The following is a 14,702-nucleotide window of genomic DNA, read 5'->3' on the forward strand; positions in this document are numbered from 1 at the left end:
CGAGGAGCTTCCCTTCGATGGAGAAGGCCTCTTTAACTCTAAGACAGATGACCAGTTAGATTCTGTATAAAAGGCTCGATCTACGGCAAAAAAGATGGGAATCGGCCAGCCATCAACGCAGACGGCTAACAGACCCCGTAGGTGGCTCAGACAACAAAACCCTTATTATAGTAGGCAATTCACGGATCACACCCCACGGTACCAACCGCAACAGCAACGAAAACAATACCAACCCCCTAAACCGCGTCCGACCCGAGGCCGTACTGACCCACCCCAGAGGCAGCATCTTTGACAGTCATTCGGTTGCGCCTATAAGATTTGGCAACAGGTTAGCCCAATTTCGTCATGCTTGGGCTTCCATCACCACAGACGCATGGGTACTAGACATTATAACCAACGGATACCGCTTAAAATTCAACACCCTACCGCCTCTCGGAATCGTGAAGATTACCCCTCCCACGCAAGTCCTCAAATTAGAAACCTCCACTCTTCTTCAAAAAGGGGCTATAGAACAAGTAACCGTCGACCCATTCTCGAACGGTTTCTTCTTCCGATACTTCACTGTTCCCAAAAACGATGGAGGACTCCGCCCCATTTTAGACCTTCGCCCCCTAAACAAATTCGTTTCAACTGAAAAATTCAGGATGAACTCATTAGGGACAATCCTACCCCTTCTACGTCAAGGAGTATGGTTCGCATCCATCGATCTCCAGGACGCATATTTTCACATCCAAATACACCCCAACCATCAGAAATACCTCCGCTTCGCAATCGGGTCACAAGTCTTCCAATTCAAAGTCCTCCCATTTGGCCTCTCCTCTGCCCCCAGAGTCTTCACGAAATGCATGGCCCCCATATGTGCATTCCTAAGGACTCAGGGCCTCGAAATTTATCCATATCTGGACGATTGGTTAATCGTATCGACCGAAAACACAAACTCCGATCCGATCTCAATTACACCCTTCACCTCCTAGACACCCTCGGTCTCTGCGTCAATTCTGAAAAATCCAACCTACGACCTTGCCAAACTATACAGTTCATTGGGGCACAACTGAACTCCCAAAAAGGAAGGGCATATCTTCCCAGAGACAGAGCCACCAAACTTCTTTCTCTCGCTTCCACAGTTTTCTACAACAGACGCACGATGCGTATACCATCCAGAGACTACTAGGCCACATGGCCGCGACTGTAGCTGTGGTAGAATGGGCACATCTCAAAATGAGACCCATACAACTCTGGCTACAAGAAGTTTTCGATTTCGCGTCCGACGGCTGTCGGATCCGCCTCTCCATCCCAGACACCATAGCTAGATCCCTACTCTGGTGGATGAACATATCAAACCTGACTCGAGGAATTCCATTCCTCACTCCCTCTCACACAAAGACCATCACAACAGACGCTTCCCTTACAGGTTGGGGAGCCCATTGCAGCACCCTCCAAGCTCAAGGCCGCTGGTCTGCAACGGAGACACAATTCCACATCAACAAATTGGAACTCCTTGCTGTTTGGAAGGCGATGGTCGCGTTCAAGTTGGTCATAACAAATCAATACATACAAATCCTAACGGACAACACATCTGTCTTATGGCACCTAAACAAACAAGGGGGTACCCACTCGCCACCCCTCGTCAACCTCACTATTGAAATCCTGACCTGGACCATGTCCAGGAACATTCGACTCAATGCAGTCCACATCGCAGGCGTCTCCAATACCCTGGCAGACTCCCTAAGCCGCTCGTCAAAGACCTCTCACGAATGGGAACTAGCAACCGAAGTTCGCCATTCCACATTTCTGAAATGGGGACAGCCCACCATAGATCTGTTTGCCTCCCCACAGAACACTGCATGCAGCAAATTTTGCTCCAGAATATGGCACCGTGCATCGCTAGGGGATGCTTTCTCGCTCCACTGGTCAGGGACATTGTTCTATCTGTTCCCACCTTTTCCCCTTCTCACGAAGGTCATAGCGAAAATCGCCAAAGAGAACACAGATGCCATTGTCATCGCACCGTGGTGGCCACGCCAAACTTGGTTCCACACACTCCTCCGTCTGGCACAAGGACACTATATCAGCCTCCCGTTGCGGCAAGACCTCATATCTCACACTCACAACAGGGTTCACCACCCAGACCTCGAAACCCTGAAACTCACGGCATGGAGGATATACCGATAACCTTGATACCTACCCGGGTTCAAAGAATTCTTGACGCTTCTAAAAGACCTTCGACAAGGCGCTCGTATGCTTCCAAATGGAAGGCTTTCCAACAATTCACATCCGATAATTCACTTGATCCGCTCCAGTGCCCAATAACGGATATACTTCAATTTCTGACAAACCTTTTTGACTCAGGACTTAAACCTTCATCAATTAAGGTATACTTGGCAGCCATATCGAACACTCGCTCCTCTGTCGATGGCTACACACTTTTTTGTCACCCATTGGTGCGGTCTTTCCTCAGAGGTTTAAACAACCTTGCACCTCCCCTCAGGGATCAAGCACCAGCATGGGACCTACCACTAGTTCTAAAGATACTTACCGCTCATCCTTTCGAACCTATGGCATCCTGCACCCTCCAACATCTCTCATGGAAGGTGGCATTCTTAGTTGCCATAACCTCAGCTAGAAGGGTTAGTGAACTTTCAGCTCTAAGGATCGATCCTCCTTACCTGACATTCCACAAGGAATCGGTATCCTTGCGACCGGATATCTCTTTCCTTCCAAAAGTCGCACCGGATTTTCACATAAACGAGGCCATCTCTCTCCCAGTCTTCTTTCCTGACCCATCTTCTGACCTGGAAAAACAATTGCACTCATTAGACGTTCACAGAGCCCTGGCGTTCTGCAAAGCTAGATCCCAGCCCTTCAGATCTACACAGAGACTATTCATCTGTTATGGCGAACCTAAAAAAGGCACACCAGTCTCCAAACAATGTATTGCTACCTGGATTCGACAAACGATCCAACTAGCATACAAGATTTCACCTACAGTGAAGGCCCATTCTACACGGGGAGTAGCAACCTCTACCGCATTCGCCAGAGGAATTCCCCTTATTGACCTCTGCAAAGCAGCTACTTGGTCTTCGCATTCCATATTCATCAGACATTACAAGATGGATGTCCAAGCAAGTTCCACAGCTCGCTTTGGGAAAGCTGTGCTCTCATCTATTCTGCAGTAAGACACCTACCCACCTCCGGTAAGTCAGCTTGCTAATCGCCCCATTAAGTGTGATGCACAGAGACCACGAAGAAGAAATGCAGGCTGCTTACCTGTAACTGTAGTTCTTCGAGTGGTCATCTGTGCATTCACACTACCCCCCCACCGTCCCCACTTCGGTGTCAATACCTGTCTATACCGATGATGGTTTCTCCCGAGTCTAGAGATCGTCATCAGTCTCAAGGAACTGAGGGAGTGGGCGGGAACACCACATATATACGCCCTGACGGTGGGGGAGGGGTTCCCGCCCAAAAAGTTCTCAGCTATTAAAAGTCCGATCGAGGCTCCGCGCAGGCGCAGAGCCCCCCCCCCATTAAGTGTGAATGCACAGATGACCACTCGAAGAACTACAGTTACAGGTAAGCAACCTGCATTTTTGGTTTAGATGATGACCCTTGAATTCTTGAGGTCAAATCTAAAATTGTTCATGTTCCTTTTTAGCAACTTTTTGCCAGATTATGTCTGACTATTACTTTACTATACTTAGAAACAAATGAAATACTCTTCTGAATACTATTTTGATCACTTCCTGGGATCAACTTAACTTGGAGACCTCTATATTATATTGTGGCATGGCAGGTGCATCACTGGGCTTTACACAATATTTATATTAAATTGCATGAATCAACCCAGTTTCCTGGAAAGTCTTTACACTGATGACACATGTCACTGGTGGTCTTTGACATTAATGTGAAGACTTTCAATGCAATTGAGTTGACTAATGTGGTAATCCCAATACAAACATTATGGCTTTCTGCATGAAGTGCCACCATGTGGAAGATATTTTTGGTTTTGTTTCTGGGGTATGTTGTTTGTTTTAGAATCTCCACAAGGGGTGAGTAGTGGATGAAGTGGAAGGTGTGATACATCTGTAAGTCAAATGTATTGTCACTAGTGTCCTGATCATTCCAGTGTATCATATAGCACTGTGATGTATCTCTTAACACTGTAGAAAACAGATGAGTTCCACTGTCCAGGAATACTAATAGCTTTGCCAGGGTATGTTGTCAATTTACAGAGCAGTTTTGTTATATAACAGGCAAGATGAGGAAGATGCTGAAGAAGGTGACAACAGTGAAAATGAAGTACAAGAAGAGGAAGAACTTTATGGTGGGCTGACAACATGGGAAACAGAAGAGACCCCATCATCCTTCTCACAGGCTGAGTCAGCAGCTATCAAGGTAAAGAAAGCACAAAGGAAGCAGAGTTGTCCCTTGAAAGCAGATGATTACAAGGACAAGCTGAGTTAGCGTTATGCTACTGCTGCAGTCTCCTTGCTTCACCTCTAACATGATGGAATTGAGCTTACGTTTTGTTCTCTTGTCTGCTTGTGAATTTATCATCTTTACTAGGCTTCATACAGCACATGCATAGTCATAAACCTACCAGGAAAATACCAGAATGGCAACTGGCTTGAACTCTCACACTTTGGCATGTAGGAGATAAGAGATGAGGAAACTAGAAACGCTTAATATTGTTGGGCTTTGATGTTTTGTTTTTTCCGTTGTACCTTTAAATATTTTTGATAAATTAGCACAAGCCATAACTCTCACCTGGTGATATTACCATGAAATGAGCTATTAGGTTCTGAACTGGATGAAAGTCCTTTATTTGTTGCTAGAATAAAGGCATGTAACTTCTTGATAATGATACATAGTAAATTATACCGGTGGCATTTGCCTCTTGTGAACTATCTCAAATATTTCACTGTCAGCAAATGAAATAGACCCATATGGACTTGTCAGCACAAACCCATGTTTGCATAGGCAAACCAGGTTATGCTTTTGCTTGCATGCACCGTTACCTGTTTCCTCAAGCAAATTTAGGAAGTTGATGAAGTGGCTTATATTTCCACATTAACAGCATCACAATGAGAGCTCCTGGATTCTATTTTCCCTATTATTTCTGTCTGTCATCCTGCCTCCTGAGCTTCACTTAATCAAGTCAGTACCATTTTAATTTAAACTCTCAGTCTCTGTTGCTGATTTATGTGGCTTTCTTTAAAAAAGCAACAACAACAACAAAACTAAACCAACATGTAAAATTTAAAAGAACTTGGATATTTCTGGCATTCTTACTTAGCTGTGTTTTATCTTAAGTCAGCCCTTGTACATCTGCTTAGCCACTTGTAGTGTTGGGTGGATTCTTCCTTCCCTCCATAGACTAAGCTTTGTACTTAAAAACTAGTTATATTAGTGCTTCCTTAAGCATACCAGAAGTTATGTTCAGAAACTGGCTGACAATAGAATCCCTATTTATAAAGTAGTTGTTAAATTTTATACACCACAATCCAACATAGAATTAAGCACACTTAAAACATTGAAATGAATATGGTTAGGCTTTAGCACACTGAACTCTGTGTTGGATTGTGGCCATAATATTTTGTCTCCAGTTTCTCTTGTTGTGATGTTTGTTTGTTCTGAGGTATTTTTTAGAAGCGTTGACTCCTTTAAAATAAAACTTACTGCTGGTGATACATGTCTGGAGTGTGCCATAGTGTTGCTCTGTATTTTTTATATATAAAGCATAACCAAATGTATAATTCAGTGCACCTGTTGCCTTTACAGCATCAATGTAGTCATGCTGATTGCATTTTGGTGGAGAAAACGACACTGAATTGTCTCTGTCTTCCAGGTGGATAAAGAAACCAACACAGACATTCTTCCACAATCTTCCACAGTAGTTCGTCCAAAAGATAAAAGAACACCTAACCCGCTACGAACTCCTTTTGTTAGAGGCAGCACTATAATTCGTTCCAAAACGTTTTCTCCAGGACCACAGAGCCATTACGTGTGTCGGGTAAGGAAAATGGCATGTGTGTGTGGGTCTGTCTCCTTCCTTCATTAATAGAATGCTAGCAGGTACTTCTCTTAATAATACACTCTTCTTGAGGAATATTAAGAATCCCCTACTGAATCTGAGAAATCTTGATGCTTTTTGGATTGGAGGTTAAAAATGCAACTTCCTCTATTACCGGTTGATGAAAATGCTCTTTGGGTGTCTCTAAGAGACAAACTACATATTATACTAAGAATGTGTAGAAGTGCGTAACTGAAGGTTAGCTTTTAATTTAGTGTAAGCTTGTGGGCCCGATTTGGATCCACTGGGAATGGAGGATTAAACCTTCCCTCCCACAGTATTTTTGTCCTGAAATTCTAGGGTGGGGGGATTTGGGGGGAATGATGGCACAGGGCGGGGGAATTTAATCTTCCTCTCCCAATGTGCAGTATGCTCCATCTGAATTAAAAGCTAACCTTAAGCTACATACTGCATGATTAGCATAGCATTTCGTTTGACTCAGACAAAGAGAAACTTGAAATCTAATATTAATTGCAGTGTGCTAGGCAAGCAGTTAAAACAAGAATTGTAAACTTAAGGCCGTGATTCAGAGGAGTGAAACTACACCATCTATATGTGTACCCACAGTGGAGGTAGATGCTTCCATAGAATCCATGTTCCTCTTCCAGCTGTCCTTTAAACTCTCCCAAGTGCAAAAAGCAATGTGACGATTTAGCACAATAGCTGTTTAAAGGGGAAATTGGGAAGCTTCTCTTCCAGAAGCTGTCACTCAACACTACCCAACCCCAACTGAGTTTTGAATTTGGGGAAGTTTAAAGAGCAATTGCATGTTCTGTTGGGAAGCTTGAGCAACCATTTGAACAAGCAGCCAGATATTTTCTTTTCATCTGTTTGGATTATGGCCTAGATCAGTGTGTTTTTATATATGCTTTTTATTAAGAGTTTACCAATGTAGACAAGCAGGCAGGCCAATGCATAGGAAAAGCATGTAGTTTTTTCAGTCAGGCATTTAAAGGAATGCACCATGGAATGCTCTGTTGATTGATATACTGTATACAACTAGTTCTGTTAAATTCTTTGTTGCTAAGTCACTATCTATGGATTGCAATAACAAGTAAATATGTGTCATGTGTACCTAAGAACTGGCCTCTCTTCCTAGCTGAAGGAAATTTGCATGTATACATTGCCTTTCTTCAAAAGAAGTTAAACCAGTTCAACTGTGTAATCATACCTACTTGGTATGTTGTTTTCTGACAACAGGAAAGCTTTACATTCTAACCAATTCAAGTTTAAATCTGAGATTAATTTGTGCCCATTGTGAACTGGCAGCTCTGGTGCATGTGGAAGAGTATCAGTGTGTGTGCACACAACCAACCTGCAAGGATTGTTCTGTTCTCTCCTTGAACTGAAATATTTGAACTACTGTGAAGAAACCCATTTCAGGGCATTGTTTGATTCGTATTTGCATGGAATGTGTAGTGTGCAGTGTGCAGTGTTCATTCATTGAAGCCTTCCCAGATTTTTTACTATGCCCCTTTTGGAGATTTTTCTCTGTGGGTGTGAAAGAAATGCCAAAGAATAACCTGTTGCTTGTGGTGGCAGTTCTTTGGAAAGGCAACAACTGGCTCAATTGCACATACAGTAGAATTCCTTAAAAAGAGTTACATTATGTGACACACAGATTGTAGCTTGCTTCGTTTATTCTTCTATGTCTCTTTTATACTGAAAAAGGAACTTAAGGGCAGCTGTGGTATATAGTCTAAAAATTACACCTGCCCATCACCACAAAGAGGACTGTAACCCAGACTCATATGTTTAGTCCTTAAATGCCTAAATGTACTGACCAATGCAGCTAATAGCAAATCATGTGTGTGAAACCTCTCCTTATTTTTTGTAGCTTAATGTTGGATAAAATGTTTTTAGATGGTTTGACTTTTATATTGAAAGCAGAGGGAAAGAAATAGAGAGTGGGAGTAATAGACATTTGAAAGGGGAAAAAAAACTATTGTGATTTCAACTGCAACATATGATGCAGCCAAGCATGAACATGTCCAGTGCATTGCAGTTATGTATGCTCGGGGCCACTTCTTTGATTAAATGTTTATTCATAATTAATTAGTTCCAGGAGACAGGATCAGGAGAGACTATAAATAACCCCTCTCTTTTAACTTCCGTCTGTGAAGCAAACAAGGAAAACACTGTCAGGAAGTTCCTTTCATGAAGCATGGGCTGGCTCTGCTGAAGAACAAGGTGTTCCTTCTGCACATCAAGGCTGCCTATTGCTTGGATGAATCACAACAGGGTCTGATACAGTTATTGCTTCCAAATTCAGACACTGTCAGGCTCCCTAGCTATCCATTTTCCTTTTTATTTAGCTGCAAGTTGAACTCTCCACAATAAGCTAGACCTCTAAATTGCATCATCTTGTTTTTTAAGACAGGCCTTTTGGCATCAGGCCATGTAACAAATAGCACATGACAGGGGCATTCAGGCATAGTGAGATAGATGGATGACTCAGTGCAATGAACAGGAGATGCACTGAAGGAGATGCACTACAGCTGCCTCCATTTACCTATCCTAAATAGAATGTATTGTATCATTAAAAAAAGAAGAAAAAAGCAAGATGCAGCTTTAAAAACTATATTATTTGTCTAACTGATAAAGTAGTGGTTGGGGATGGGGGCATGATATGCATGTGCACGTGGAGCAATGTGAGGTTGTTCCCTTCCTTGTAATCAGAAAACTCCAGGTGGTGCTTTGGGTATCCGAAAGACAATGTTTAATGTTTTAATCTTTTGTAAACCACCCAGAGAGCTTCGGCCATGGGGAGGTATGGAAATGGTAAAATAATAATAATAATAATAATAATAATAATAATAATAATAATAATAATAATAGAAGGAAAGCAAAGATGTACCCCAACTTTGTCCAGGTTCATCGTAAAAAGTCACAGATATAGGCTTTTCCTTGCATCCTGTAGACATATGAAGGCCAGGGACTTGAATTAAAAGAATAAAAACCTCTTCTTTCTCTACTGCTGCTCTAAATGAACTACAGGGATTGAAATATTTGTTTTTTCTTCAAAAGCAGGCTTCAGAACATTTCAGTAGTACAGACAGGTTCCATTACCCTGAACATAATGTTTTATGCCATTGTGTCTGGCTGCATACTCCTATTGCAGAATTGATGCAGCATCTTTAATGCATTCAGCAAGTATAGCAGTTGGTATAAACCTTTCTGAGAAACGCCTTGCCAGTTCAATTCTTGAGGGCTACTCTGTTAATGGTTCTAATACCAAACTAATAGAATTATATCTTGACAACATAGGAAAGTAAGAAGCTGCCTTATACAGAGTCAGACCTAGCACAGAGTCTACCAACTCAGTATTGACAAAATTGTCCAATAGCAGCTTTCCTGGATTTCAGAAAGGAGACTTTTCCAGACCTATCTGGAGATGCCAGGGATTGAATCTGGGATCCACTGCATGTAAAGGTCCCTATGACCCTTCTTCATTGCCCTGTTTCACAAATTGATCTTAGGGATTGAAGACCATACTGTTATGAAGATACTATTTTTTCTGTTCTCCCTGGCTTCTCTCATGCCTTTTAACTTTTCATTCTATCAGGCTTTGAATTGGATTCCTGCACTGAGTAGGGGGTTGGATTTGATGGCCTAAGTGCCCTCTTCCACCCATATGATTCTATGTTTTTCTTTCAGCAGAATGCTCTTCTCTTAAAGATAGATAAACAACCATGCATTATCAATTCCCTCACTATTGTTCATTTATTTTTTTCCAGCTTAATCGCAGTGATAGTGATAGTTCAACACTGTCTAAGAAACCACCCTTTGTTCGGAATGCTGTGGAGAGGCGAAGTGTTAGGATGAAAAGGGTAAATATTTTTCTGACATGGTGTCTTGTTTTATTTATTTAACTAGCTGATATGCCCAGCATTGCTCAGGTCCGTGAATAATGTTTATAACATTTATTTGATAAATAATAAATTTCTCTGCAACTTACTCATCTTTAGATTGGTTGGGGTTTGTTTTTTTTTCTTTGGTTGAGTTAGTAAATTGTTTTATTAGAATAAATGGAAAATTGTGTTAATAAGAACTGTATTTTAAATTAGAGCTTCGTGATAAACCACATTTTTTGTTTTACCTGAAATGCCTACACCTCCCATCATGCCTTGGCTGGAGCAGCCGTCTAAACTTAAAAAACAATCAGGACATACAACACCCTTTCTACCACCTAAAAAAGATGCAAACCTAAAAATATGTTTTCAAAATATACCCGGCATTGCCCAGATATCTGTATAACATATAGTAGGGAAGCGGATCTCAGTGGATGCGGGGAACCCAGGCATTGAGCCTATTTCTGGGTATGTGCAGAGTGCTTCCCTTTCCTCCCTCCCTCTTAAGGGTGAAGACTGCACGTGTGCTTCCCTCAGTTTCTGAGAAAACAGCAATATCAGGACAGGGTGCCTTTGAGTATGTCCAGAGTTCGGCCTCTCAAAGATACGCTGTTGTATCTAGTTAGGATTTTAAAACCACACATGGCAGGTGAGATGAGGCACCGCAAATGGATGCAGTCCATTTATGTGGGTTGTTTCCCTTTATGTGGAATTGGATTGACTGCTCAAGGCTGACCTTAGGAATCACAATGGCCGCCAAATGCCAGTAAGTCTGGCCTCCCAACAAAGGCATGCTTAAATACTTAAAAACCCAAAATTCATGTTTTTAGATTTTTCTGTTACATTGTTCAGCCAGACCTATCACCGTGTCAAATTTCAAGTTTCTAATTCATCTAGAAGTGGGTAAACATTTCCGGACATACGTGATACACTCATACTTTCCACTTTCTAGGTAGAGATAATTAAATGAATAGATTTATGAATCAAACCCTACACCTACCGGGCGCCATGGGCTATGTACACTAAAGCTACAATAAAACCTAAGCAAATACTTCTACATCATAAAAAACAATAAAAACAGAAATAAAAACATTCAATAAAACTAAAGTGACAGTAAAGGGCGACATAATATTTTACCACTATTATTTCAATAATGAAATCATGGTGGGCTCTGTATGCTTTTTCACATGTTAAAATAATTTTTTGTTACAAATACTGTTTGTGAGCAATAATGATGTGCCCTGCTCCAGGTTTGCATTTTACACATGAGCTCTTAAAATGGCTTGTTGTCGGTGAAGTTTACTTTTAAATGTTTTGCGGTTTCTTTTAATGTGCCAATGAGAAATTACTTTGCAAAACATCTGGCATATAGTTTTGAATCATTTTGGAAGCTGTTGTAGGTTGAGGATGTGTAAAGGATTTCTCATCAAGATATTATTTAATTTTGGTGTCAGCAACCACATGTGTTCTTATTTTTAAGTTCTTGTGACATGATAAAGCCCATCAAATTTTTAAAAATTAAGTCAACAAACTGTTGGTTCTTTTTTTCAGCCTTCTGTTAAAACCATTGGACCTGAGCGCCTAATCCGTACCTCTCTGGACCTGGAATTGGACTTGCAGGCTTCAAAGACCTGGCACAGTCAGCTGGTACTGGAGATCTCTGCCCTCAAGAAGCTGAAGGAACAATTAGAACAAGCGCAAAGTCAGGGGCTGAAGGAACTGCCCCAATGCATAGATGAGGATGACAGATTTCGGATACTGATGAGGCTGGTAGAGAAACAAGTAAGTATACTACAGACTGGGTTTTGTTAGAAAATTGGCAATAGGATCTGATGTTTGGTGCTTTTTTAAAACCTCTTCCACCTGTAATTTATTCCACTTAGCTCTTCCAGTTAGTTTTTCAGGACTGTCACATTTAGTGGGGTTTTAAAAAGGCTCTGACTGTATGCGTCTAGTGTAGGGATGAACAACTTCTGACCCTCCCGATGTTTTGGCCTACAGTTCACAAGATCCCTTACCCTTTCTATGCTGGGTAGGGCTGATGGAAGCTGTAGGCCAAAACATCTAGAGGGCCCCTGCTCTAAAAAGAATTGCATCTTTTCCATTTCCTATGTCTGAAGACGCTAAGTGCTTTGAGTCAAGCCATCCTTTTGTTCCTAATAAAGCATTGATAGGACAGGATTAATACTGGATATTGGATCTAGATTTAGGCGTCTTCTGCTGGGCTAATGAAAACAGATTTCCCCACCCCTTCTCCCCTGTGGCAGACCCTCCAGGGCACTGAAAATGCTACACAAAAGGTGAAGAGAGTGGGGTGAGCTGTATTGCAGGGGGAGGGGGGAAATCCCAAACGTTGTGTGGAGGTCCCTTCCATGAGCAGAGTCCTTCTGTCCTTAGATGGGCAGATCCTGGGTCCATCCTACTGTTACTATAAGGATACCTCCACGTGTTGTTATATCATCAACTCAAAAACTTCCTGGAATGATTATACAACCTGTTTTTGTGCATGTTTAAGTAAACATGGGTCAGTGACGTAATTAGCCTGGTGTATGAGTATGAACCCACCAGCAACAGATTTCTAAGCATAAGTGTTACAAATCAATGGCTCGAAACAACACAAATTTGAAATTCTGACTGAAGAACCTTCCAAAATCTCTACTTGCAGAACCAGACTAAAAATAGACTATGGAATACTGACTACTATAACTACCAAAACACTTATTATTATGGTAGGTGGGATATATGTGTGGAGGGTAGGCCTGCATGTTGTATTTATTTATTTATTTATTTATTTATTTATTTATTTATTACATTTTTATACCGCCCAATAGCCGAAGCTCTCTGGGCGGTTCACAAAAATTAAAACCACAGTAAAACACCCAACAGTTTAAAACACAATTACGAAATACAGTATAAAAAGCGCAACCAGGATAAAACCACACAGCAAAGTTGATATAGGATTAAAATACAGAGTTAAAACAGTAAAATTTAAATTTAAGTTAAAATTAAGTGTTAAAATACTGAGTGAATAAAAAGGTCTTCAGCTGGCGACGAAAGCAGTACAGTGTAGGCGCCAAGCGGACCTCTCTGGGGAGCTTGTAGAGACATCAGTGTGGGGATGAGGGGTTAAAAAGTGCTTGGCTTTCAGTATGGTTGCTTTATTCTAAGGATGTCGTAGAAATCCACCACAGATTTAAATGAATTTGGATTTCTATGAATCCCACCTGCGGATTCCAGAGCGGACCAGCTTTCTCCATGTCATGCAAACTCTGAGATTTCACTTGTGGGAGGGGATTTGCACTAATTCGTACTTGCTCAAATGCGCTAAACCACATTAGCTAATGAGCACTAGCAAGTGCATATAAGCACAGTTAGAATGAAATTCTGCTTTAAAAATCCAATTCAATGAGCGGATAATGGAAGGAAAGATGCTTGACAATCTGTGAAATACAGACAGAAGGGATTTAACAAAATCTGTACATTCCTACTTTGACCTTTGGGAATCAATGCGAGTTCTTGAGAACTGAGCCAGCCCCTATCTGCATAGCTTCATTCCTTAATTTGAATATAATAGCCTTGGGTTTAAAGTTTCTTGGTAGAATGGTAAAGTTTAATGGAATATTGGGCTTTTAAAAGCATGAGAGAGTATTATCTAGCATATAGGTCTATGTGCACATCTACATGCATACACTTGCAGCATAATCCTATGCATATCCTACACATATTTACTCAGAAGTAAATCCTATTGAGTTCATGACATTATTGCTGAATATGCAAAGGATTGAAGATATTATTAAAGTGTTATATTATTAAATATTTGTTTCAGTACTCTTTACATATTTTCAAAAAACATTGAAAGGTTGTGGGGTCTAATTTACATATATGGAAGATTTGTATCGCTGGAACAGTGATTCCCACATATGCTATATTTCTAAATGGATTAATCTGATAGCATTAATCTGAGGGCAGTGACAGCAGCAAAAAAACAATACTTTGCTACCACTATAGAATCCTCAATCTGCCGCCCAGCGGTGCTTTTCAGAGTTGTCCAGTGGCTATTGCATGTTGTCCCCAAGGACACTGTAGAACCTTCTGATGCCCGCTGTAATCTGTTTGCTGGGCACTTCCAGAATAAAATCTCCTACATCTGCCAGGACTTGGACTTCAGAGTTAAAGTAGGTGAATCAGACGAGGTATCCAGAGTACAGTCTTGTCCAGTTTTCCTGGATGAGTTTCAGTTGGAGCAGCTCAAGGACGTTAACAAGGTGCTTGGAAAGGTTCTTGCAACCACCTCCTTATTGGATCCTTGCCCCGCTTTGCTAATAAAAGCTAGCAGGGATGGAACAACTGGCTGGGCCAGGGAAGTGCCTCTTTGCGAGAGGGAGTGGCTGCCTGAAAGAGGCGGTAGAAGAGACTGCTCCTGAAGAAATTTTCCCTGGACCCTGAAAATCTTAATAACTATAGCAAATGCTCCATTCCTGGGTAAGATCCTTGAGCGGGTGGTTGTGAGCCAGCTCCAGGCACTCCTGGATGACCGATTATCTGGATCCATTTCAGTCGGGTTTAAGGGTTGGTTTTGGTATGGAAACAGCCTTGGTCGCTCTGTATGATGACCTATGTTGGGAGAAAGACAGGGGGAGATGCCTCTGTTGATTCTTCTTGATATCTCAGCAGCTTTCGATACCATTGACCATGGTATCCTTCTGGAACAACTGGCTGAGTTGGGACTGGGAGGTACTGCATTTGGTTCTGCTCCTACTTGGCTGGTTGGCTCCAGA

The 14,702-nt window shown here is 41.6% G+C and overlaps 1 protein-coding gene across 2 annotated transcripts in view; it reads left to right on the plus strand.

The window, feature by feature from the left end:
• WWC1 (WW and C2 domain containing 1) overlaps positions 1 to 14,702 on the plus strand; it is a 112,182-nt gene that overhangs the window by 92,778 nt on the left and 4,702 nt on the right. For both annotated transcript variants that reach the window (XM_063120562.1, XM_063120561.1), the window contains 4 exons: positions 4,254 to 4,395; positions 5,849 to 6,013; positions 9,811 to 9,903; positions 11,476 to 11,706. In XM_063120562.1, the coding sequence (XP_062976632.1) occupies positions 4,254 to 4,395; positions 5,849 to 6,013; positions 9,811 to 9,903; positions 11,476 to 11,706 (631 nt within the window). The remainder of the gene's footprint in view (positions 1 to 4,253; positions 4,396 to 5,848; positions 6,014 to 9,810; positions 9,904 to 11,475; positions 11,707 to 14,702) is intronic.

The sequence above is a fragment of the Elgaria multicarinata genome, chromosome 3 (genome assembly GCF_023053635.1).
Source record: "Elgaria multicarinata webbii isolate HBS135686 ecotype San Diego chromosome 3, rElgMul1.1.pri, whole genome shotgun sequence".
NCBI lineage: Eukaryota > Metazoa > Chordata > Lepidosauria > Squamata > Anguidae > Elgaria > Elgaria multicarinata.